We start from the raw sequence: 26,941 nt of genomic DNA on the forward strand, positions 1-26,941 counted from the left end.
GATTTATAGGGGTTCCCTCTGGCCACAGGAGTAGTACCAGAAGAACAGAGATGGGGAGGAATTACTTTAACCAGAAGGTGATGAATCTATGAAATTCATTGCCACAGACAGCTATGGAGGCCAAGTCATTGGGTGTAATTAAAGCAGAGGTTGACAGGTTCTTGATTAGTAATGGTGTCAAATATTACAGGGAGAAGGCAGGAGAATGAGGTGGAGAGGGAAAATAAATCAGCCATGAATTAAGCCATCAGCAGACTCGATGGGCTGAATGGCCTAATTCTACTCCTATGGTTTTATGGATTGGAGGGTGGCAAATGTTATTACCCTGTTCAGGAAAGGTAATAGGGATAATACTGGGAATTATAGACCAATGGGTCTTACATCCATTGTGGGCAAATGGAGAGGATTCCTAGAGATAGGATTTAGGAGTACTGAATTTGGGGAGGCACGATAGGGTAGTGGTTAGCGCAATCTGGAGTAGATTCAAGGGTCAGCACAACAAAAGGCCTGTCTGACTCTGTGAGGTAAGGGGGCGGAAAAAGCTCAAGGCAGATCTTTCAGGGTCAAGGAGAAGAGACAGGATGGGACAATGATGGGGATTCAAGCGAGGACTGGAAGAGAGTAGGCAGGTGGCTGTAAGAACAAGAGGAGAGAGGAGGGCCTTGATGCTGGCACTAGTCGGAGCTCAGCAGCCTGTCTCTCATCTCCCAGACCCAACATCCTTTAAACAGTAATAACATTACTGTTGTGGGGAACTGGAGTTCCCACCACCTCGCATTTCAAAGCCTTTCTGCAAATCATTAAGTTGCTGGTGCCAGAGGTCGTGGGCGAGTTTCTGAGTGGTGGGGGGTGGAGACATTAGGCCCATTCATGTTCAGGTCTGCACATCTGCGAAATTCCAGAATCATTCAGTCACACACAACACCGACACAGGCATTTTAGTCCAACTCATCTTAATGCTTTAAGATGTCCCTCCACACCCAGGCCCTCAGGAGGTACAGGATTCTGAAGACACACACTCAGTGATTCAGGAACACGATCTTGCTATTCCACATGTGCTCAATTTATTTATTTCATTTTTATTGAGAATGATAGTAATTCTTGATAAAACGTCTCAGACCATAACATCAGCTGTCTATTCCCCTCCATCAATGCTGAGCTCCTCCAGCATTTAGTGTGCGTTTCACAACATATGCCAGTGATAATACACCTGATTCTGATTCCTATCCAAGTTGTTACTGTACCAGCCTCAACCACATCCTCTGGCAGCTCGTTCCATACACGGACCACCCTCTGGAGGAAAAAAAATTGCCCCTCAGGTTTCAATTAAATCTTTCCCCTCTAAACCTGTAGTTTTGGATTCCCCTATCCTGGGGGAAAGACTGTGACCATCCACTTTATTGGCTTTGGAGGCAAGGAGGAAGCTCACCAGGTTGATTCCAGAGATGAGGGGGTTAACCTATGAGGAGAGATTGAGTTGCCTAGGACTGTACTCACTGGAATTCTGAATGAGAGGAAATTTTATAGAAACATATAAAACTATGAAAGGGTTAAATAAGATAGAGGCAGGAAAGTTGTTTCCACTGGTAAGTGAGACCAGAACAAGGGGACATAGCCTCAAGATTCAGGAGTATAGATCTAGAATGGAAATGAGGAAAATTGCTTTTCCCAGAGAGTAATGAATCTGTTTCATTCTCTACCCAGGGAAGCAATAGAGGCTATATCATTAAATATATTTAAAACACAGTTAGATAGGTTTCTGCATAATAGGGGAATTGTACTACAGGGAAAAGACAGATAGGTGAAGCTGAGTCCACATGTCAGATCAGCCATGATCTTATTGAATGTCAGAGCAGGCTCGATGGCCAACTCCTGCTCCTAGTTCTTATGTTCTTAGTTATGCCCTCTTTATAAACCTCAGCAGGTCAGGCAGCATCTATGGAGGGAAATGAACAGTCAATATTTTGCAGCAGGACCAGAGGTGGGTGGCAGTGAGGGGAGATAGCTGGCATAAAGAGTTAAGGTGGAGGTAGGTATATGGGAAGGACTAGCAGGTGATAGGTGGATCCAGGTGAAGAGGGATGATTGGTGGAGGGAGAGAATCAGGGGTGGACAGGGAGAGGTGACCAAGAGCTGTGGGTGGTGGGATCTGATACGAAAGGGAGGCAGAGCATGGGACCAAGGGATGTTTCCCTCTGTCCGTTTTCTTTCTGATCTAACCCAGTTCATCCCATACCCACCCAACTCCCACCATACCCCTGTTTCTCTCCCCTCCTCATAGTCATAGAGTCACAGAGCACTACAGCACAAAAACAGGTCTTACGGCCCGTCTAGTCTCAGAGGGGTATGGAGGTCTATGGTCCAGGTGCAGGTTGATGGGATGAGGCAGAATAACAGTTCAGCACAGACTAGATGGGCAGAAGGGCCTGTTTAGGTGCTGTGGGGTTCTATAACTGAGGGGGAAAAGCCTGCTTATGTTTACCCTAGTTATACCCCTCATAATTTTGTGTACCTCTCTCAAATCTCCCCTCATTCTTCTACTTTCTAGGGAATAAAGTCCTAACCTACTCAACCTTTCCCTGTAACTCTGCCCTCAAGTCCTGGCAACATCCTTGTAAATTTTCTCTGCATTCTTTCAATCTTATTGACATCTTTCTTGTAGGTAGGTGACCAAAATTGCACACAATACTCCAAATTAGGACTCACCAATGTCTTATACAACTTCAACATAACATCCCAACTCCTGTAGGCAATACTTTAATTTATGAAGGCCAATGTGCTGGATGACCCTATCTACCTGTGACACCTCATTCAAGGCATTATGGATCGTGATCCTCAAGTTCCCTTGTTCTACACCCACTCCATCTGCCCAGCACACCTACACTCCTCCCCATGGGTCCCATCATCGGACAAGCTCCCTCGCTCCCTGCCCGGTGATTCAGCTCTCCCTTTCTCCCCTGTGTAGGAGTCCCTGGAGAAGGAAGAGTTTGCACAGTGTTCCCCTTGTCTGCTAACCGGACTCTGGTCTTCAGGAATGGCACAGTCAGGTGCAAGTCCACTGACTTCTGCTTTGGGATCTGGATCCGCCATGCTGACGGAGTTTTCTACCCAGACAGACAAGGTGAAGCTGTGATTGTGTGTGAGTGAGTGAGAGAGTGAGAGAGTGTGAGAGAGAGTGTGTGTGTGTGAGAGAGAGAGAGATTGGTGGGCAGGAAGTGAGTGAAGGAGAAGAAAGGCAGTGAAAAAGAAAATGGAGGAGAGACAGAGATAAGGAGAGAGGGAGAGAAGTAGAGATGGAGAGCAATACAAAGAGAGGGGGACAGAGAGATGGAGTGTGAGAAAGAGAAATTGAGAGAGGGAGAGATGGAGGCAGATATAGAGGGGAAGGGGGTTAACAGGGAGAACACAGGAGCAGAGTGGGAGAGAGAGAGAGGGAGAGTAGGTGAGTAAAACAGGAAGAGTAAGAAAGGGAGAAATAGAAATAGAGGCGAGGGAGAGATAAAGAGATATGCAGGAGAGAGAGAAAGAAATGGAGGGTGACAGTGAGACACAGAATCATGGGAGGGGGATCTCTTTTGGGGGGGTGCGGATGGTAAGAGGTGTGTTGCCTCAGGTTGGGGAAGGGAAGACTCCCGTGAGGGGCTGTCAGGGTGGGAGAGGAGAATCACTGAGAACAGACTGACGCACTCTGTCTCCTTCTCCCCACAGGCTGCTGGCCGACCCGGAACGTCCTCTCCTGCACCCCACAGTGCACAGACCGATCCCACAGGTCCCACCGCTTCACTTCCTGCTGCTGTAGCACAGACCTGTGTAACAGTGGCCCCCCTCATCTCTCTGAGTCTGAACAACTCTCCACCAACGGTGAGCCTCCACCCTACCCCACACCCCCAACGTCCTCTGACCCCACTTCATGATACAACCTCCACACTGCACCCCCGCCCCCAACATCCTCCAACAGCCCCTTCCAGCATCATCAACCTCCTCTAACCCCTTCACCATCCTTCGGCAGACAATGGCATTACCCTTTCCACCCTCACTTCATCGTCTGACACCAACCCCCCCAACATCACCTACAGTATCCACAGTAAACTCCACGCGTTAAACACACATACACACTCATTCTCTCTCACACAGACACTCCCCCTCACACACTCACTCACTCCTTCCCTCTCACACACCATCACTCTCTCTCACACACACACACCTGAACACCACTCCACTCACTCCCTTTGCAATTTTTGCTCATTTCTTTCTCAATTCCTGATAAAACATTTTTTACATTTACATCATTTATTAATTATTGTACTGTTTTGTGCCCTTTATGTAGTCCCATGTAGGTCTGAAGTCTAATGTAGTTTTCTGCTGTCTCACGTAGTCTAGTGTAGTTTTGTGTTGTTTCATGTAGCACCAGGGTCCTGGAGGAACGTTGTCTCATTTTTACTGTGTATTGTACCAGCAGTTATGGTCGAAATGACAATAAAAGCAACTTGACTTGACATTCACTCTCTCTCCCACACACACACACATTCATTCACTCTCTCACACATGCACACACTCCGTCTCTCACACACACTCACTCCGTCTCACACACACTCTCCCTCTCTCACACACACACACACTCATTCACTCTCTCACACATGCACACACTCCCTGTCTCTCACACACACTCACTCTGTCTCACACACTCTCTCTACCACACACACTCTCCCTCTCACACACACACTCCGTCTCACACACACTCTCTCTCTCACACACACACACACTCATTCACTCTCTCACACATGCACACACTCCCTGTCTCACACACACACTCACTCCATCTCACACACACACTCTCTCTACTACACACACATTCTCCCTCTCTCACACACACTCACTCCGTCTCACACACACTCTCTCTACCACACACAGATTCTCCCTCTCTCACACACACACACACTCATTCACTCTCTCTCACAGACACACACACTCACCGTCTCTCACATGCACACTCACTCACTCCTTCCCTCTCACACACATTCACCCCCTCTTTCACACACACCCACACATTCACTCTCACACACACACACACATTCATTCTCTCTCAGACACACATTCACTCTCTCTCACACACACGCACACATTCACTCTCTCTCACAGACACACACACTCACTCTGTCTCTCACATGCACACTCACTCACTCCTTCCCTCTCACACACATTCACTCCCTCTTTTACACACCCACACATTCACTCTCACACACATTCACTCACTCACACACACATTCACTCTCTCTCACAGACACACACTCACTCCATCTCTCACATGCACACTCACTCACTCCTTCCCTCTCACACACATTCACTCCCTCTTTCACACACACACTCACACTCTCTCTCACGCACACACTCAGTCTCTCTCTGACACACACACGCACACATTCACTCTCTCACATGCATGCACACTCACTCACTCCTTCCCTCACACACACACACACACACACTAGCTCTCTCACATACATACATTTTCTCACTCACACACACACAATCACACAGCCTCTCTCTCTCTCATACACACACACGTGGTCTATGTCACACACACACAGGCACACACCACTCTCTCACACACACACACACGCGAACTCTGTCACTCACACACACACACTCACTCTCTTTCCCTCTTACACACTCAGAGACAAACATGCACATAGTCACAGACACACAGGGTGTTAAGTTCAAAGGAAATGTGTGGAGCAAGGTATTTTCTTAACAGAGAGCATGGTGGGTGACTGGAATGTGCTACCAAGCTGGTGGTGGAGGCAGATAACAGACAATAGGTGCAGGAGTAGGCCATTCAGCCCTTCGAGCCAACACCGCCATTCAATGTGATCATGGCTGATCATCCACAATCAGTACCCCATTCCTGCCCTCTCCCCATATCCCTTGACCCCGCTATCTATAAGAGCTCTATCTAACTCTCTCTTGAATGCATCCAGAGACTTGGCCTCCACTGCCTTCTGGGGCACAGCATTCCACATATCCACCACTCTCTGGGTGAAAAAGTTTTTCCGCATCTCTGTTCTAAATGGCCTACCCCTTATTCTTAAACTGTGGCCTCTAGTTCTGGACTCACCCATCAGCGGGAACATGCTTCCTGCCTCCAGCGTGTCCAATCCCTTAATAATCTTATATGTTTCAATCAGATCCCCTCTCATCCTTCTAAATTCCAGTGTATACAAGCCCAGTCGCTCCAATCTTTCAACATATGACAGTCCCGCCATTCCAGGAATTAACCTTGTGAACCTACGCTGCACTCCCTCAATAGCAAGAATGTCCTTCCTCAAATTTGGAGACCAAAACTGCACACGATACTCTAAGTGGGGTCTCACCAGGGCCCTGTACAGCTGCAGAAGGACCTCTTTACTCCTATACTCAATTCCTCTTGTTATAAAGGCCAGCATGCCATTAGCTTTCTTCACTGCCTGCTGTACCTGCATGCTTGCTTTCATTGACTGATGTACAAGAACACCTAGATCTCGTTGTACTTCCCCTTTTCCTAACTTGACTCCATTTAGTTAGTAATCTGCCTTCCTGTTCTTGCCACCAAAGTGGATAACCTCACATTTATCCACATTAAACTGCATCTGCCATACATTTGCCCACTCACCCAACCTGTCCAAGTCACCCTGCATTCTTATAACATCCTCCTGACATTTCACACTGCCACCCAGCTTTGTGTCATCAGCAAATTTGCTAATGTTACTTTTAATCCCTTCATCTAAATCATTAATGTATATTGTAAACAGCTGAGGTCCCAGCACCGAACCTTGCGGTACCCCACTGGTCACAGCCTGCCATTCCGAAAGGGACCTGTTAATCCCTACTCTTTGTTTCCTGTCAGCCAGCCAATTTTCAATCCATGTCAGTACTCTGCCCCCAATACCATGTGCCCTAATTTTGCCCACTAATCTCCTACGTGGGACTTCATCAAAAGCTTTCTGGAAGTCCAGGTACACTACATCCACTGGCTCTCCCTTGTCCATTTTCATAGTTACATCCTCAAAAAACTCCAGAAGATTAGTCAAGCATGATTTTCCCTTCATAAATCCATGCTGACTCGGACTGATACTTCTACTGCTATCCAAATGTGTTGTAATTTCCTCTTTTGTAATTGACTCCAGCATCTTTCCCACCACTGATGTCGGGCTAACCGGTCTATAATTCCCTGTTTTCTCTCTCCCTCCTTTCTTGAAAAGTGGGACAACATTAGCCACCCTCCAATCAGCAGGAACTGTTCCTGAATCTATAGAACATTGGAAAATGATTACCAATGCGTCCACGATTTCTAGAGCCACCTCTTTAAGTACCCTGGGATGCAGACCATCAGGTCCCGGGGACTTATCAGCCTTCAGACTCAACAGTCTATCCAACACCGTTTCTTGCCTAATATAAACTTCCTTCAGTTCATCCTTTACCCTAGTTCCTTTGGCCACTATTACATCTGGGAGATTGTTTGTGTCTTCCCTAGTGAAGACAGATCCAAAGTACCTGTTCAACTCATCTGCCATTTCTTTGTTCCCCATAATAAATTCACCTGTTTCTGTCTTCAATGGCCCAATTTTGGTCTTAACTATTTTTTTGCTATTCACATACCTAAAGAAGCTTTTACTATCCTCCTTTATATTCTTGGCTAGTTTACCTTTGTACCTCATTTTTTCTTGGCGTATTGCCATTTTTGTTATCTTCTGTTGCTCTTTAAAAGCTTCCCAGTCCTCCGGTTTCCCGCTCATCTTTGCTATGTTATACTTCTTCTCTTTTATTTTTATACTGCCCTTTACTTCCCTCGTCAGCCACGGCCGCCCCTTACTCCCCTTAGGATCTTTCTTCCTCTTTGGAATGAACCGATCCTGCACCTTCTGCATTATTCCCAGAAATACTTGCCATTTTTGTTCCACTGTCTTCCTTGCTAGGGTATTGTTCCATTGAACTTTGGCCAGCTCCTCCTTCATAGCTCCATAGTTCCCTTTGTTAAACTGTAATACTGACACATCCGATTTTCCCTTCTCCTTCTCAAATTGTAGGTTAAAACACATCATATTATGGTCACTACCTCCTAATGGTTCCTTTACCTTGAGGTCCCTGATCAAATCCGGTTCATTGCACAACACTAAATCTAGAATTGCCTTTTCCCTGGTAGGCTCCAGTACAAGCTGTTCTAAGAATCCATCTCGGAGGCACTCCATAAACTCCCTTTCTTGGGGTCCAGTACCATTCTGATTCTCCCAGTCTACCTGCATGTTGAAATCCCCCATGACAACTGTATCATTACCTTTGCAACATGCCAATTTTAACTCTTCATTCAACTTACACCCTACATCCAGACTGTTGTTTGGGGGCCTGTAGATAACTCCCATTAGGGTCTTTCTACCCTTAGAATTTCTCAGTTCTATCCATACTGACTCTACATCCCCAGATTCTATGTCCCCCCTCACAAGGGACTGAATATCATTCCTCACCAACAGAGCCACCCCACCCCCTCTGCCAGTCAGTCTGTCCTTTTGATAAGATGTATATCCTTGAATATTCATTTCCCAGGCCCTGTCCGCTTGAAGCCATGTCTCTGTTATTCCCACAACATCGTACTTGCCAATTTCCAGCTGAGCCTCAAGCTCATCTACTTTATTCCTTATACTTCGTGCATTCATATATAATACTTTTAATTCGTTACTCCCCTCTCCTTTCATATCAATTCCTATTTCACTTGGCCATACTGTATGATCTCTTCTTGAGCTTTCTACTCCATTGATTCTGTTGTCCTTTTTAACTTTTCTTATTTTCACTTTCCCTTTAACTCCATCCTTATATTTCCAGTTCATCCCCTCCACTCCACTACTTAGTTTAAACACATCCGTGTTGCAGTGGCAAACCTGTCTGCCAGAATGCTGGTCCCCCACCTATTAAGGTGCAACCCGTCCCTTTTGTACAATTCATCCCTACCCCAAAACAGATCCCAGTGGTCCAAGAATGTAAATCCTTGCTTCCTGCACCAGTTCCTCAGCCACACATTCAGATCCATTATCTCCCTGTTCCTGCCCTCTCCAGCACGAGGAACTGGAAGCAAACCAGAGATAACCACCCTGGAAGTCCTGCTTTTCAGCCTTCTTCCGAGTTCTCTGAAGTCCCGCTGCAGAATGTCCTTCCTCTTCTTCCCGATGTCATTTGTGCCAACATGCACTACCACTTCTGGCTGTTCACCTTCACCCTTAAGGATTCCCTGCAATCGGTCCGTGATGTCCTGGATCCTAGCACTAGGGAGGCAACACACCATCCTTAAATCTCGCCTGTTGCCACAGAAACCCCTTTCCGTACCTCTTACTATGGAGTCCCCTACTACCACGGCTCTTCCTGATGTCTGCCTCCTTGGCTCTGCTTCTGCACCAATTTTCGGCTCGCAGACCTGTCCACCTCTCAGACTGGCAGTATCTTCTGTCCTGACAGCTTCCAAGAAGGTGAACCTGTTTACGAGAGGTACATCCCCTGGGGTCTCCTGTACTTCAAGCATCCTTTCCTTCCTCATCGTCGCCCCCTTTCTCTCTTCTGGTATCCTCGGTGTAATGACCTCACTGTAGGTCCTGTCCAGAAAACCCTCGTTTTCGCAGATAAACCTGAGGTCATCCAGTTCTTTCTTCAGTGCTGCAACATGCTCCTTCAGAAGCTGAATCTGGACACACTTTCCACAGCTGTAGCAGCCGGGGGCACCATCAGTGTCCCTGACCTCCCACATCATGCACGTAGCACACTGAATCAGCTTAGTGGTCATGTCTTCACCCTCTGCAATTGTGCCTGGCGTAGTCTCCTCGCCGAAGACTCTCGAGCCAAAGACTAGCACTTCTCACACCAGGCACTTCCCTCGACCAGGCCGCCTCTCGACAGAGGCTCTTATACGATAGATACGATAGAGGCTCTTAGACAGACACATAGATGTAGGGAATGGAGGGGGTGGACACTGTGTAGGTAGAAGGGAATTTAATTAGCATCATGGGCTGAAGGGCTGTAAAGCTTGATGACCCTATGACTCAGCAACACAGTGAATGAGAGAGCTCCTGCAGTTCAGGCTATGAGAGGGTTAACAGGTTTCTAGACTATTCTCCAGGAGGTGGACTCAACTCTTCAAGGTCTCCTAATTTACTGCCTTCTGTCCTTGGAAGAAGCTGAGCGGATGGGGGAGGGTGGTTGGTGGTGTGTTCTCCCCACCCAAACACATCCAACACTAGACAGATAAGGAGCAAAATATCGAGTGATCCTCCCACACGAGAGATGTGGAGGCTATCCATCAACTTTGATCCTGTTGACGGGGAGTTATATCACAAACGGTGTCTCTGTACAATACAGGGAAACAGCTCCACAGCTGCATGGTTGAAGGAGCCAACAGTTCCCTGAAATCTCAGGGCTCCATTCCTTACACCTTCATATCTGACACAGCCTTACAGTCATGCAGTGTAAAAGAGAACCTTCAGTCCATCCTGTCCATGACATCAGCAAATACACTTTCTACACACACTCCGTTCACCAGCACATATGGTGCATATTTAATATATATCCCACTAACTTGTCCGTTAGCAAATTATATGTCATCCCACAGGCCTGCATCCTCCTTTATCTCCGTCATACACTCTGGCCCCTACAACCCTCCTCATCTCCATATCACTCTTCCTACCCTACACCCCTCGTTTCCATATCACCCTCCCTACCCTACACCCCTCGTCTCCATATCACTCTCCCTACCCTATACCCCTCGTGAACTGTGCACGGTGCTCCCGGTGTTGGTCTGACCCAGGGATAGGGAGATGGGAACTGTGCACGGTGCTCCCAGTGTGGGTATGAACAGGAATGACTGTGTGAATGTGTGTGTAATAACTACTCTGTTGCTCTCTGCTGATTCCAGGACTACTGAATGGGATCATCTGTCTACTGGTAGTCCTCCTGATTTCCTCAATCCTCGTGCTGGTGCTAATGTGTCCTCGAGGTACGATGCTTTTTTTCCACCTGGGGATGACCCCACAGTCAGTTCCCCTGGGTTTAGGGGGCTTCTGAATCTTTACTCCCTGCACCGGCTGTCACAGCTGACTGACAAACAGACCAGGTCTCTCTGACCCAGGACAGAATGGGATGTGAGGGAACTGAAACCCTGAGGGGATCACACAGAGCCAATCTCTGGGAGTTGTCCCCCTTCACTGCTCCCCTCCATTCCCCTTCTCTCCTCCCTCACCTCGCATCCACCCTCCATTCCACTCCCTCCCCTTCTACCTTCACAACTCATGCTCCCTTCCTCCTCCCTCCCCATGCAGCCTCACCACCCTCCCTACGTTCCCTTCCCCCATAATGCATGCCCTCACCTCCTGCTTCCCTTCCACCCTCCCCTCTGCCTCCACTTTATCTTCCCTCCCATTACCCAAGTGTTCTGACCCACATTCTCACTGCTCTGGAGCAAACTGTCCTTTCCCCTCTACCCCTCCTCTTCCATTCTCTTACCCCTATTCTTCTGCCTTCTCTCTCCCCTCTCCTCTTCTCTCCACCCTCTCTCTTCAACTCATCCCCTTCACCTCCTCTACAATTCTCTCCCCCCTCCCATTCCCCTTTCTCTCACCTTCTCTCTTTATTTCCTCTCTACCCTCTCTCTCCCTCTCCCCCTTTTCTGAAATTCTAAACCCCCACCACTCTCTGTTCCAATGTGGACCACTCTTTCCACTCCCATGAGCCAGACTTCTAATTCCCTCTGTCTCTCTCTGTTCCAGTACGGACCGCCCTCTCTGCCTTTCGGTGCTCGGCTCCTCCCGTTGCTCCTGGAAATCTGCAGACTGTCGAATTACTTGAGGTACCTCACTACTTCTCAACCCCTGACCCCTCACCCCTAGGCAATGAGCCCACTGACCCTGACCCCTAAGGGGAGCACAGTCACCGATCCATGATATTTAGACATTGGTATGGTTGGGAATCTCCCCGGTTTCCTAATCCCAGCAGGGTTCTCAATTGGGATTGGGAATACTGTTGGAATTTGCCTAGGACTCTAGACATAGCACATAGAACAAAGAACATTATGGACCCTTCAGCCCACAATGTTGTGCTGACCTTTTAACCTACTCTAAGATCAATCTAACATTTCCCTCCCATATAACCCACCATTTTCTTTCATCCATGTGCCTTAGGGTCTCTTAATTGTCCCTAATGTATCTGCCTCTACCCCCACCCCTGGCAGTGTGTTCCACCCACCCTCTACTTATCAACTTGCACAACAACTCTGAGGGATCTATGGACATGTACCTCAAGATCTCTCTGTTCATCCAAACTGCTAAGAATTAAATATAGGTACAGACTGAGGAATCTGCCTGGTTTCCACCAGGGATCCGTGGGATGGGGTCTCCAGTGGAACTCCCTCTAAACGGGGTGTTTTTTCCTCATACATTGGGGACCTGGGGTGGAGGGCACTGTACATACTGGGGTTTAGGTGAGGGTTACAGAGCCCTGTAGGGAGTTTCTCAGTTGCTGCATAGATCTCCTAATCACCTGTCACTTCTGTGGGCTGGAAAAGACTGTATACCATAAGTATACATGGCTTGTATGTGTATCCAGCCCCTCTTTACCCCTCCGAATTGCCTGCTCCTGGCTGCTCTTCAGTCCCACCCTCTTCAAGTTCGGTCACCCAGTACGGAGGTGGGAAATGGTGGTGGTGGTGGTGGGCGGGGGGGAGGTGTTGGCAAGTCCTGGCTGCCCAGCCTCGGTATCCATTGGCAGCTGAGGGCCCTGCCCAGGCTTACAGCCTGGTGATATTCCAGGGGGTAGGTTCATGCCTGGATATCCCTGGAGGTGGTGTCTGCAGGAAATATGGAGGTGTTCCATAGGGGATGGATATGTCCTGGATGGACGATGCTGTGATTTAAAGTTTTCTTGCTGTGAAGAACATCGAACACAGAACAGTATGACACAGGAACAGGCCCTTCAGCCCACAATGTTGTACTGATATAATAAAATGCCCAGCTAAACTGATCCCTTCTGCCTGCACAATGTCCATATCCCTCCATTCCCTGCACATCCGTGTGTCTGTGTAAGAACCTCTGAAACATCTCTATTGTATCTGTTTCCACCACCACCACCCCTGGCAGCACATTCTGAAAACCCACCTCTCCCTGTGTAAGGACGTCCCCTATCTGTCCTTTAAACTTATCCCTTCTCACCTTAAATTCATGCCCTCTGGTATTTTAGCCTTGGTGATAGAGATGCTGGTTGTGTACCTTATCTATGCCTCTCATCATTTTATCAACCTCTCTCAGGTCTCTCAGTCACCACTGCTCCAGAGAAAACAACCCAAGTTTGTCCAGCCTCTCCTTATAGCTGATGCCCTCTAATCCAGACAGCATCCCGGTGAACCTCTTCTGCTCCCTCTCCAAAGCCCCCACACCCTTCCTGTAATGGGACAACCAGAACTGAATGCAATACTCCAGATGTAGCCTAACCAGAGTTTTATAAAATTGCAACATAACTTCTTGAATCTGGAACTCATTCCTTGACAAGTAAAGGCAAGCATACTGTATGCCTTCTTTACCACCCTTTCAACCTGCACAGCCAGTTTCAAAGAGCTACAGACTTGGACCCTAAAATCTCTCTCTCCATCAATGCTGGTCTTTGTGGAACCTCCAGCTAGAATCAACAGCTACCCTCTGTGGGCAAACCAGTTCTGAATCCAAATGGCCAATTCACTGTGGATCACGTGCATCTCAACTACAGATTGTGAAGGCCTGGTGTATTTGTATTAATTCTGTTTCTGTTACAAAAACAAGATCAGCAGGGATCTCAGCACAAACTTCATGCTCTTTTCCCAACTGTGATACAACACAGAAGTTAGGGTTTCCACTGCCCTACACTACAGTAGGCTGAAGTTAACCCCTCGCTGTCCCGCCCTCCGCCCTTCTCCCTGGAGGTTAACCCCTCATTGTCTCTCCCTGGGTTGACGTGGCAGGTGATTGGACAGGGCAGGCATGGAACAGTGTGGAGAGGGCTCCAGACCCAGCAGCTGGTGGCAGTGAAGCTGTTCCCTGCTGCCCACCGAGATCATTTCCAGAACGAGCAGGCATTCCACAACCTGGTCTCCGTGGGGCACCAGAACATTGTGAGGCTTGTCGGGGCCGGAGCGTGCAAGCACAGAGGGAGCACGGATTACATGATCATCACAGAGTACTGTCCTGGGGTAAGGAGGGCCAAGAGGGGTGGGGAGGGGGTATTGAGGTTGGGTCCATCGAATCTTCACTGAGTACTGGGATAAGAGGGGAGGGAAGGGGAGGGGGATGGATGGGGAGGGGAGGGATGGGGTAAGGAAGAAGGGATGGGGAGGGAGGAAGGGATGGGGAGGGAGGAAGGGATGGGGAGGGAGGAAGGGATGGGGAGGGAAGAAGGATAGGGTAAGGGGGGAGGGATGGGTAAGGGGGAAGAGATGGGAGGGGAGACATCTAGTCATCATTGAGTACTGTCCCAGGGTAAGGGAGGGAGGGAGAAGAGGCAAGGAGAAAGAGAGAGAAGAGAGAGGAGAAGAGATAGGCGAGGGAGGTGAAATTATCTCAAAATCAGTGAGTACTATCCTAAGGTAAGGGAGAAGGCAGTGGGAGAGAGGGTCAATGGTAGGGGATCATCTCATATTCAAGGCACTTGGACAGGTAAATGGAAAGGTTTGGAAGGATATGGGACAAGGAGGTGTATGCCCAGATTCAACACTGGCAAAAGGGATTTGTTTTGATGGAGATCTGGGTTGGGCCTTGGGAACTGGCTCTATAACTCCATAAGGAAAGAAAAAAGGAAGTGGGTAAATGGAGCCTGGAACGTGGGGAGAGGGTGGCGGTAGAAACAAAGGTGGGGAGAGCATTGACTGGGAACCTTCTAATAGCTGGCTTCTTCTGGAAGGGATCCCTATCCAATTACCTGAGACAGCATTGCAACAGCTGGGGGGCTAGTCTCAAGATGGCTCAGTCCGTCACAGCAGGAGTGAGTTTCCTTCACACAGAGACCTGGTCCAGAGGTAAGTCTTAACAGATAGTGGATATTGATTCAATATTGTCAAATCTAATAGGGTAAATTGAAAAGCTTGTCTTGCATACTGTTCATACAGATCAGATCACACAGTGAATTGAGGTATATCAAAGTAAAACAACAACAGAATACAGCTACGTGGACTATACCTCTTCCCACACTGTTACTTGTAAAAACGTCATCCCCTTCTCTCAGTTCCTCCGTCTCCGCCACATCTGCTCTCAGGTTGAGGCTTTTAATTTTAGAACAAAGGAGACGTCCTCCCTCTTCAAAGAAAGGGGCTTCCCCTCCTCCACCATCAACGCTGACCTCGACTGCATCTCTTCCATTTCACTCACGTCTGCTCTTACCCCATCCTCCCACCACCCTACCAGGATAGGGCTCCTCCATTCCTCACCTACCACCCCACCAGCCTCTGCGTCCAGCACATAATTCTCCATAACTTCTGCCATCTCCAATGGGATCCCAGCACCAAGCACATATTTTCCCTCCCCCCACTTTCTGCTTTCTGCAGGGATTGCTCCCTATGTGACACCCTTGTCCATTTGTCCCTCCTTGCAAGTGGAACAAGTGCTATACCTGAACCTACACATCCTCCCTCACTACCATTCAGAGCCCCAAACACTCCTTCCAGGTGAGGCGACACTTCACCTGTGAGTCTGTTGGGGTCATCTACTGTGTCTGGTGCTCCCAGTGTGGCCTCCTGTACATCGGTGAGACCCGATGTAGATTGGGAGACCGCTTCACCGAGCACCTACGCGCCATCCACCAGAAAAAGCGGGATCTCTCAGTGGCCACCCATTTTAATTCCCCCTCCCACTCCGATATGTCTGTCCTTGGCCTCCTCCACTGTTGAAATGAGGCCACACTCAGGTTGGAGGAACAACACCTTATATTCTGTCTGGGTAGCCTCCAACCTGATGGCATGAACATCGATTTCTCAAACATCTGGTAATGCCCCTCCTCTTCACCATTCACCTTTTCCCTCTCTCACCTTATTTCCTTGCACACCCATCACCTCTCTCTGGTGCTCCTCCCCCCTTTTCTTTCTTCCACGGCCTTCGTCCTCTTCTATCAGACTCCCCTTTCTCCAGCCCTGTATCTCTTTCACCAATCAACTTCCCAGCTTTTTAATTCATTCCACCACCCCCCCCCCCCTTCAGGTTTGTTTCACTTATCACCTTGTGTTTCTTTCTCCCCTCCCCTGCCTTTAAAATCTACTCCTCCACTCTTTTTTCCAGTGCTGAAGAAGGGTCTCGGCCCAAAATGTCGACTACTCTTTTCCTAGATGCTGCCTGGCCTGCTGAGTCCCTCCAGCATTTTGTGTGTGCTGCTTGGATTTCCAGCATCTGCAGATTTTCTCTTGTTTGACACTGGGATAGAATCTGTCCTTGAGCTGTTGGGACACGCTTTCAGGCTTTTGTATCTTCTGCCCAATGTGAGAGGGGGAGAAGAGAGAGTATCTGGGGTGGGTGGGGTCTTTGATTATTCTGGCTGCTTCACTGAGGCAGTGAGAAGTGTGGACAGAGTCCATGGAGGGGAGGCTGGTTTCTGTGATGTGCTGAGCTGTGTCCACAACTCTCCGCAGTTTCTTGTGATCACGGGCAGAGCAATTATGTATCCAGACAGAATGTTTTTTATGGTGTGTTGATAAAAATTGGTAAGAGTCAATGTGGACATGCCAAATTTCTTTAGCCTCCTGAGGAAGTAGGGGTCCTGTCGAGCTTTCTTGGTCCTATCTTTGTGGTTGGACCAGGACAGGCTGTTGGTGATGTTCACACCTAGTTCTCAACCTCAGTACCACTGATGTAGACAGGAGCACGTGCACCGTCCCATCTTTCTGAATTCATTGACCAGCTCCTTTGTTCTGTTGACGTATTTGTTTTACCTTGTTCTACCTCAATGCACTGTGTAATGATCTGACCTGTATGGACAGTGTGCAAGACAAGCTTTTCACTGTATCTCAGTACATGTGACAATAATAAACCCAATTCCTTCGGACAGAAGATACAAAAGCCTGAAAGGACATATCACCAGGTTCAAGGATGGCTTCTATTCCCCTGTTATCAGTCTATTGAATGATCTCCTAGTACAATAATATGAACTTGACCTCACGATCCACATTGTTATGATCGTCCACCTTATTGTCTACCTACACTGTACTTTCTCTGTAACTGTGACACTTTATTCTACATTCTGTTATTGTTTTACCTTGTTCTACCTCAATACACTGTGTAATGATCTGATCTGAATGGACAATATGAACCTCATTACGTGTGATGTTAATAAACTAGTTCCAACTCCAAATAAGTTTTTCATTTCATCTGCATATATTGACAGTAAACTTGACTTTGCCTTTGACCAGACCTGGCTAACATCAGCATCTCTGGAACTAACCACAAGAAAGGGCTTGTCTCTCTCCACCAGGTGTTTACAAGCCTGCCATTGTCCATCGGGACCTCAGCAGCGACAACGTGCTGGTGAAGGAGGATGGGACGTGCGTGATCAGTGATTTTGGTCTGGCCTCAGTGATGAGCAGCAACAAGAGGCTGACTGGCAAAGGAGTCCAGGTCTACATGGTAGTGTAGTTCTCAGTTATTGCTTTCCCTTGTATCATCTCAATATCCCAGTGCGGTGAAATGATCTGTATGGACAATGCAATATTATCTACTTGTCTTAACGGGAGAAGCCAGAGTAGTGAATGGTTTCCTCTCTGACTGGACACCTATGACAAGTGGTGTGCTGCAGAGATCAGTGCTGTGTCTGTTGTTGTTTGTTTTCTATATCAATGGATGCTAATATGGTAAACTGGATCAGCATATTTGTGAATGAAACCAAGACTGGGCACTTAGTAGACAGGGAGGAAGACTATCAAAGCTTGCAGTGGGATCTGGACCAGCTGGAAAAATGGGCTGAAGAGCAGCAAATGGATTTTAATGCAGACAAGTGTGAGGTGTTACACTTTAGGAGGACCAACCAGGGTAGGACTTACACAGTGAGTGTTAGGGCACTGAGAAGTGCTGTATAACAGAGGGATCTGGGAATTCAGACCCACAATTCCTAGGTAGGGTCATAAAGAAAGCTTTTGGCACATTGGCCTTCATAAATCAGCGTATTGAGTACAGGAATTCAGATGTTAAGATGAAGTTGTGCAGGTGTTGGCGAGGGCTAATTCAGTGTATTGTGTGGAATTCTGGTCACCTACCCACAGGAAAGATGTTAATAAGATTGAAAGAGTACAGAGAAAATTTACAAGAATGTTGCCGGGACTTTGAGGATCTAAGTAAAGGTTGAATAGGTTAAGACTTTATTCCCTGTAGCATAGGAGAAGGAGGCGAGATTTGCTAGAGCTTTACAAAATTATGAGTGGCTTAGTTAGGGTGAATACATGCAGATTCTTTTCCACTGAGTTTGGGTAAGACTAGAACTAGAGGGCATAGGTTTAGGGTGAAAGATGAAATTATATAAGAAGAATCTGGGGAAGAGGGAATCTTCTTCATTTAGATGGAGGTGCAAGTGCGGAGCAATCTGCCAGCAGAAGTGGTGGATGTGGGTTCATTTGTAACATTTAAGAGAAGTTTGGATAGGTCCATAAATGGGAGGGGCATGGAGGGTAAGCAGGTATGCATTTACCCTTTCTATACCTCTCATAATTTTGTATACCTCTATCAGATCTCCCCTCAGTCCTTTAACATGTTTGCAGATGATAAGTGGAAGGGCAGATAGTGTTGAGGAGGCAGAAGTCTGCAGAAGGACTTAAAACAGATTAGGAGAATGGGCAAAGAAGTGGCAGATGGAGTATAGTGTAGGGAAGTGTATGGTCATGCACTTTGGTAGAAGAAATAAAAGGATGGACTATGTTCTAAACAGTGAGCAAATTCAGAAATCGGAGGTGCAAAGGGGCTTAGAAGTCCTAGTGAAGGATTCCATAAAAGTTCACTTGCAGGTTGAGTCAGTGGTAAGGAAAGCAAATGCAATGTTAGTGTTCATTTTGAGAGGACGAGCCTATGAAAGCAAGGATGTAATTCTAAAGCTTTATAAGGTACTGGTCAGACTGCACTTGGAATATGGTAAGAAGTTTTGGGCCCCATATCGAAGAAAGGATGTGCTTGCAATGGAGAAGGTCCAGAGGAGGTTCACAAGAATTATTCCAGAAATGAAAGGGTTAATGTATGAGGAGACTTTGATGGCTCTGGGCCTGTACTCACTAGAGTTTAGAAGAATGGAGGGGGGGGGGGGGGAGAATCTCATTGAAACCTATTGAATATTGAAAGGCCTAAATAGAATGTATGTGGAGAGGATGTTTCCTATAGTGAGGGAGTCTAGGACCAAACGCACAGCCTCAGAATACAAGGAAATCCCTTTAGATCAGAGATGAGGAGTAACTTCTTTAGCCAGAGAGTGGTAAATCTGTGGAATTCATCGCCACAGATAACTGTGGAGGCCAAGTCATTGGGTATATTTAAAGCAGAGGTTGATAGTTTTCTGATTAGAAAGGATGTCAAAAGTTACAGGGAGAAGATAGGAGAATGGAGTTGAAAGAGATAATACATCAGCCATGACAGAATGGCAGAGCAGACTTGATGGGCCAAATGGCCTAATTCTGCTCCGATGTCTTATAGTATTTTCCGGTGCAAGTAGCTGGGTCTAGGCAGAAGTTCGGGTCAGCATGGACTAGATTAAGATTAGTTTTATTTGTCACATGTATATCAAAACATAAAAATATAAAATGAAATGCATCATTTGCGTCAATGACAAACACAGTGCAAGGATGTGCTGGAGGCTGCCCACAAGAACCGCCATGCTTCTGGTATCAACCTAGCATATCCAAATGTTACTAACCTGTATGTCTCTGGACTGTGGGAGGAAACTGGAGCACCCAGAGGAAACCCATGCAGTCACAGAGAGAACGTGCAAACTCCTGACAGACTGTGGTAGGAATTGAACCCTGATCACTGATTACCGGCACTTTTGCAACTGATGCGCTGTCTGATTAGATGGGCCGTTCCTGTGCTGTACTGCTCTATGACAAAGCTTTACACTGTATGTGTGACAATAATAAAACAATTCACCAATTTGTTTAAAGAGGCTAGGTCACTCTTAGTTTCACAGGTATGGTCACATTGAAGGAAAGATATTAAGGTGAGACCACATCCTGAATGGTGTGGTCAGTGGAGGTCTCCTTGTTGAAGAATGGATGTTGATGTGTTGGGAGAACTTCAGAAAAGTTTTGTTATACAATCCCTGTGATAGGTGGTTTGGTGAAACCACATCTGGAATGGTTTGGACAGTACTCAGTGGGTCAGGAAATGGACAGTCGATGATTTGGGTCAAGACCCCTTGTCTTGGCCAGCATGGACAGGCTGCGCCGAAGAGCCAGTTTCCTTCCTGCAGGAAGGGAGGCAATTCCTGATTCTGACTATGACCTCACCCTCTGTGACTCTCCCTTTTCCCTCTCTCCTCTTCTTCCAGGTCGGGACATACCGCTACATGGCTCCTGAGTTACTGGATGGTTCCATCAACCTGAGGGACTATGGCACCACCCTGAAGCAGGCTGACGTTTATTCCTTAGGACTGGTCCTGTGGGAGATATTCACCAGGTGCACCACCCTCTTCCCTGGTCAGTACCCAGGCAGATACTTTAGAGAAACCTCCTCCTCTGGCAGCTCATTCCAGATACCCACCATCCTCTGGGTCAAAAAACTTGCCGCCCATATCTTTATAATTCCTCTTTTCTTAATTTCAACGTGTGCCCTCCAGTTCTAGACTCACCTACCCTGGGGAGAAGACTGTTACCATCCACCGTATGTATGCCCCTCATCACTTTATAAACCTGTATAAGGTTACCCCTTAGCCACCTACATTCCAGAATGGAAAAAAAAACAGCTAGTCCAACCTCTCCCTACCACCACAGCTCCTCCATCCTGGGCAAGATCCTGGTGAATCTCTTCTGCATCCTTTCCATCTCTATCACATCTTTCTCATAGTGTGGTAACCAATGTCTTGTACAGCTGCAATGTATCATCCCAACTCTTATACCCAGCCAATGAAGGCAAGCATGCCAAACACCTTCTTCACCACCTGTGTCACCACTTACAGAGAGCTATGGACTTATTCCCCAAAGTCCCTCTGTACGTGAATGCTCCTAAGGTCCCTGCCATTTACTGTAATTGTCCTAACAGAATTTGACTTCCCAAAATTTACGGTGTATGATCAGAGAATCAAGAGTTCTTTCAACCAGTTAGAACAGTCTCCATTGTACATCTGGAGAAATTTGCCAGTCTTTGTTAACATACCAAACTCCTCAAACTCCTAATGAAATATAGTCGCTGTTGTGCCTTCTTTGTAATTGCAGCAATATGTTGGGTCCAGGATAGATCTTCAGAGATATTGACACCCAGGAACGAAAATGCTCATCTTGATCCCTCAATAAGAACTGGTGTTGTGTTCCCTTGACCTCCCCTTCCTGAAGTCCACAATCAATTCCTTGGTTTTAGTGGAGATGGGTGCAAGGTTGTTGCTGCGACACCACTCAAGCAGCAGATCTATCACACTCCTTTACACATCATCGTCCTCATCTGAAATTCTGCCGACAACAGTTGTGTCATCATCAAATTTATAGATGGTGTTTGAGTTGTGCCTAGCCACACAGTCATGGGTATAGAGAGAGTAGAGAGTGACTAAACATGCATTCTTGAGGCCACCGGTGTTCTGAGTTGCATCTATTTCAATGCAAGCTGGTTGTAGGTAAAGTGTTTGAGTTTAGAACATGAATCAGCACGTGGATTTATGATATTGTGATAGCCTACTACACACAAAGCCATGTTGACTATCCCTAATCAGGAGGATGAGAGGTGACTTGATAAGAGGCCTAGATCGAGTGTTCAGCCAGAGACTTTTCCCCAAAGCGGCAATGATCAATACCAGAGGACGACCATTAATGGAGGAAATTTTGGGGGGGATATCAGAGTTTTTTTTTAAATATACACAGAGTGCGCTGGGTATGTGGAACACGTTGCCAGGTGTGGTGGTAGAGGCAGATACATTAGGGACAATTAAGAAACTCTTAAATAGGCACACGAATGAAAGAAAACTGGGGAGCTATGTGAGAGTACGGTATCTTAGAGTAGGTTAAAGGGCAGCACATCATGAGCTGAAGGGGCTTTGCTGTGCTGTAATGGTCTATGATGGTGTAAATGATTGGTTGATGGTCAGCACAGACCTGATGGGCTGAACAGCCTATTTCTGCAAGTGATCGAAGCCCATCTTTGTTCTGTTCACCCCAGCCCCTCGAGACGTTAACCAGATTCCAGTCCAATGTCTCACCCTGGTCTGACTGGATATTGAGCAAAGGAACAAACAGATAGGCACTGACTACTGTTCCCTCTTCACAGGCCGATCCACACCAGAATTTCAAGCAGCATTCCAAGCGGAGATTACGAGGGATCCAACCTTCGAGGAGATGGTCACCACTGTAGTCAGGGGTCGAATAAGGCCCAAATTCCCCCCGAGCTGGGCAATGGTCAACAGGGTGAGTGAAATATCTGGGTTCCCAAACCATCCCACACACTTATGTGTGGCTGAGGTCAGTGTCCAGAAAGAGTGGGTGAATGTCCAGAGAGAACTCTCTTTACATTCCTATCTACCTGTGACTTTCAAGGAATGATGGATCTGTATTCGCAGATCTCTCTGTTCTACTGCACTCCTCAGTGCCCTACCACTCACGTGCAAGTCCTATCCTGGTTTGTCCTCGCACTTGTCTGCATTAAATTCTATTTGCCATTTTTCAGCCCATTTTTCCAGCTGGCCCAGAAGCCACTGCAAGCTTTGATAGTCTTCCTCGCTATCCACTGCACCCCCAATCTTGATGCTATCAGCAAAATTCATTTTTTTAAAAAGAGCTTTTGGCACATTGGCCTTCATAAATCAAAGTACTGAGTACAGGAGATGGGATGTTTTGTTGAAGTTGTAAAAGACGTTGCTGAGGCCACATTTCGAGTATATTGGTTACCTACCAACAGGAAAGTTGTCAATAAGATTGAAAGAGTGCAGAGAAAATTTACAAGGATGCTGTCAGAACTTGAGGACCTGAGTTAGAGGGAAAGGTTGAATAAGCTGGGACTTTATTCTCTGTTGCGCAGGAGGATAGGGGAGATCTTATAGAGGTATTCGAAATGATGAGGGGTACAGATAGGGTGAATGCACGCAGGCGCTTCTGGCTGGGTGAGACTCAAACTAGAGGTGAGAGATTTAGAGTGAAAGGTGAAATCTTTAACGGGAATCTGAGGGGGATCTTCTTCACTCAGAGGGTGGTGCAAATGTGGAATGAGTGTCAGCAAAGGTGGTGGATGTGGGTATGATTGCAATATTTAAGAGAAGGTTGGATAGGTACATGGATGGGAGGGGTATGGAGGTCTAGGGTCCAGGTGTGGGTCATTGGGGCTGGGCAGAAGACCAGGCTGACATGGACCAGATGGGCTGAAAGGCCTGCTTTTGTGCTGTAGTGCTCTATAACTATGACTCTAAATTTGTTGATCCATTTTACCGCATTATCATAGAAACATAGAAAACCTACAGCACAATACAGGCCCTTTGGCTCACAAAGCTATGCAGAACACATCCTTACCTTAGAACTACCTAGGCTTACCCATAGCCCTCTATTTTTCTGAGCTCCATGTACCTATCCAGGAGTCTCTTAAAAGACCCTGTCGTTTCCGCCTCCACCACCGCCGCCGGCAGCCCATTCCATGCACTCACCACTCTCTGCATAAAAAACTTAGCTCTGATATCTCCTCTGTACCTACTGCCAAGCACCTTAAAACTGTGCCCTCTTGTGCTAGCCATTTCAGCCCTGGGAAAAAGCCTCTGATTATCCACACAATTAATGCCTCTCCTCATCTTGTACACCTCTATCAGGTCACCTCTCATCCTCCGTCGCTCCAAGGAGAAAAGGCCGAGTTCACTCAACCTATTCTCATAAGGCATGCTCCCCAATCCAGGCAACATCCTTGTAAATCTCCTCTGTACCCTTTCTATGGTTTCCACGTCCTTCCTATAGTGAGGTGACCAGAACTGAGCACGGTACTCCAAGTGGGGTCTGACAAGGGTCCTATATAGCTGCAACATTACCTCTTGGCTCTTAAACTCAATCCCACGGTTGATATAGGCCAATACACTGTATGTCTTCTTAACCACAGAGTCAACCTGCACAGCTGCTCTGAGCGTCCTATGGACTCGGACCACAAGAGCCCTCTGATCCCCCACACTGCCAAGAGTCTTACCATTAATACTATATTCTGCCATCATATTTGACCTACCAAAATGAACCATCTCACACTTATCTGGGTTGAACTCCATCTGCCACTTCATGTAACTCATTAATATAGACAATAACAACATGTACAAGGAGTAGAGTAGGGGCTGAGGGTGCAGCTTTGTGGGGCACCAGTGTTCAGGATAATCACAGTAGAGGTGTTGCTGCCTGTCTTAACTGAGTGCAGTCTGTTGGTCAGAGAGTCAAGGGTCCAGTGGTAATGGGAATGCAGAGTTCCAGTTCTAGGAGATGGAGGGTGGGCCACTGTGATCAACAGTCAAGGTAGATGGGCTGAATGGTCAGCTACAGTCCTTAACTCATGCTGCCTGTGTTTCCCCTCCCACAGAGCCTGCCTGAGACCATCAGTGACTGCTGGGACCACGATCCTGAGGCTCGACTCTCTGCCCAATGCCTGGAGCACCGACTGGCAGACATGTCAGCTCTCGCTGACTCCCTCCAGACACTGACCCCTCTCAGTGAGACATCACGATGATCCCTTCTCACTGCCCCAGTGCCGCCCCTTCCACAGTGTGAACCTCTCTCAGTACTACCCCTCCCACAGCACAGTGCTCACTCACTGCCCTCCCTCCTCGCTGCCCCACCCACATCACGGCTCTCCCTCTCCACCTCCTCTCCTTCCCGCAAGATTATCCGCTGTGCCCAATGGTTCTCCTAAAAGGCTTCTGAGAGGAGTTCAACCCACCCCCCTCCCTCACCACATGGGGTTCCTCTGGGGCCAGGAAACCTCGGTTACATGAATTAATTACAGTCCTGTTACACCCCGCACCTGAGCCCCACAGTGATTGTTTTGGAGATCAAACATTGAGCTTTTCTCCGAGACTGGTTTCACTTGATCAACCACTCAGCCGAAACACTCAAATAAAATACAAATGTTAACTCTGAGTCCCTGAGAGTCTTTTTAATACTTGGATTTGGAATCGGTTTATTATTGTCATATGTACTGAGATACAGTGAAAAGCTTGTCTTGCACACTGTCCATTCAGATCAAATCATTACACAGTGTATTGAGGTAGAACAAGGTAAAACAATAACAGAATGCAGAATAAAGTGTCACAGTTACAGAGAAAGTACAGTGTAGGTAGACAATAAGGTACAAGGTCACAATGAGGGTGAGGTCAAGAATCCATCCTTTCATACTAGGGGACCGTTCAATAGTCTAATAGCAGTGAAGTAGAAATTGTTCTTGAGCCTGGTGGGACGCGCTTTCAGGCTTTTGTATTTTCTGCCTGATGGGAGAGGGGAGAAGAGAGAATGTCCTGGGTTGGTGGGGTCTGGCTTCAGTGATGTGCTGAGCTGTATCCACATCTCTCTGCAGTTTCTTGCAGTCAGTTGCCACCTTGTCAGGCCCTTGAGATTTATTCACCCTAATTTGCCTCAAGACAGCAAACACCTCTCCTCTGTAATCAGCATATGCTCCATGACCTCACTATTGTTTTGCCTGAGTTCTATAGACTCCCAACTAAATACAGATGCAATGAAAACCCATTTAAGATTTCCCCCATTTCTTAATATATCTGTAGAAGCCCTTGAGATTCTCCTTCACCTTTTCTGCTAGGGTAATCTCATGCCTTTTATTAGCCCTCCTGACTACCCTTGCATTTCCTATACTCCTTGGGCACCTCATTAGTCACTTGCCCTGCCTTGTATCCAGTATCGTACTCTCTCTAGTTGGGACCTCTACATATTGAATTAGGAAATTTTCCTTAACACATTTGACAAACTCTATCCCATCCAGTCCTTTGACAGTATGGGATCACCAGTCAATATGTGGAAAGTTAAAATCACCTACTTTTGTAACATTATTTTTCTTGCAACTTTCTGCTCTCTCTCTACAAATTTGTTCCTCTAAAGCCACTAGCTATTGGGAGGACTATAATATAATCCATTAAAGTGGTCATCCCATTCTTGTTCCTTAGTTCCACTCATTTAGCCTCAGTAGAATAGTCCCCCAGTCTGTTCTGTTTGAGCGGTGCCGTGACATTTTCTCTGATTAGCAATGCTACCCTTCCACCTTTAACTTCTTTCCCCTATAATGGCTAAAAAATGGAACCTCAGAACACTAAGTTACGAGTCCTGGTCCTCCTCCAACCAATTCTTATTATTGTAGTGCATCATAGTTCAACTTTCTGATCAATGCTCCAAGCTCATCTGCCTTACCTACAATACAGCTTGTGCTGAAGTAGATGTGTTACAAGGATTACCCCTTAGTAATATGATCAGTTAGGCACAAAGAGAATCTGTATTTACTGACAAGTGCCTTATTGTCTCCACTAAAAAGCACATGGGTTCACAAAGTAACTGCCTGCATGCACACCCATTAGGTTTCACTGACCCTCCATGAACAGTCAAAGAATAGAAAAGGTAATACACGGGAAAAAGAGTCTACACTGATCTCAACGTGTCTAACACGGGGTCCTCCACATCCGCGATGGTTGGTGTCCAGTGAGTTGATGCTGCTTCAGCCACCCAAATCATCTATTTTTATACTTTTCCTTATGAGGTCAATCTATGATGTTTCAATTTTGTTGGCTTGAGGTAATCTGACCACCTGTG

At 47.0% G+C, this 26,941-nt stretch overlaps 1 protein-coding gene and 1 long non-coding RNA gene across 2 annotated transcripts in view; one reads left to right on the forward strand and one right to left on the reverse strand.

The window, feature by feature from the left end:
• The window catches only part of LOC140741232 (uncharacterized), a 65,829-nt gene that overhangs the window by 36,261 nt on the left and 2,627 nt on the right, over positions 1-26,941 (reverse strand). The window lies entirely within an intron of this gene.
• Positions 3,590-25,175, forward strand: LOC140741587 (bone morphogenetic protein receptor type-2-like). The gene is made up of 10 exons (XM_073071893.1): positions 3,590-3,599; positions 3,709-3,861; positions 10,925-11,005; positions 11,775-11,854; positions 13,994-14,221; positions 14,929-15,043; positions 17,482-17,633; positions 20,527-20,674; positions 22,449-22,585; positions 24,714-25,175. Exons 1-10 carry the CDS (start codon positions 3,590-3,592, stop codon positions 24,858-24,860), a joined length of 1,251 nt encoding a protein of 416 aa, XP_072927994.1. The 3' UTR covers positions 24,861-25,175.

Source organism: Hemitrygon akajei, chromosome 18 (genome assembly GCF_048418815.1).
Source record: "Hemitrygon akajei chromosome 18, sHemAka1.3, whole genome shotgun sequence".
Taxonomy (NCBI): domain Eukaryota; kingdom Metazoa; phylum Chordata; class Chondrichthyes; order Myliobatiformes; family Dasyatidae; genus Hemitrygon; species Hemitrygon akajei.

Coding starts and splice junctions, on each gene's coding strand:
- LOC140741587 (XM_073071893.1), top strand. Junction 3,862..10,924: donor TGAACAACTCTCCACCAACG/GTGAGCCTCCAC, acceptor TGCTGATTCCAG/GACTACTGAATGGGATCATC. Junction 22,586..24,713: donor GCTGGGCAATGGTCAACAGG/GTGAGTGAAATA, acceptor CCCCTCCCACAG/AGCCTGCCTGAGACCATCAG.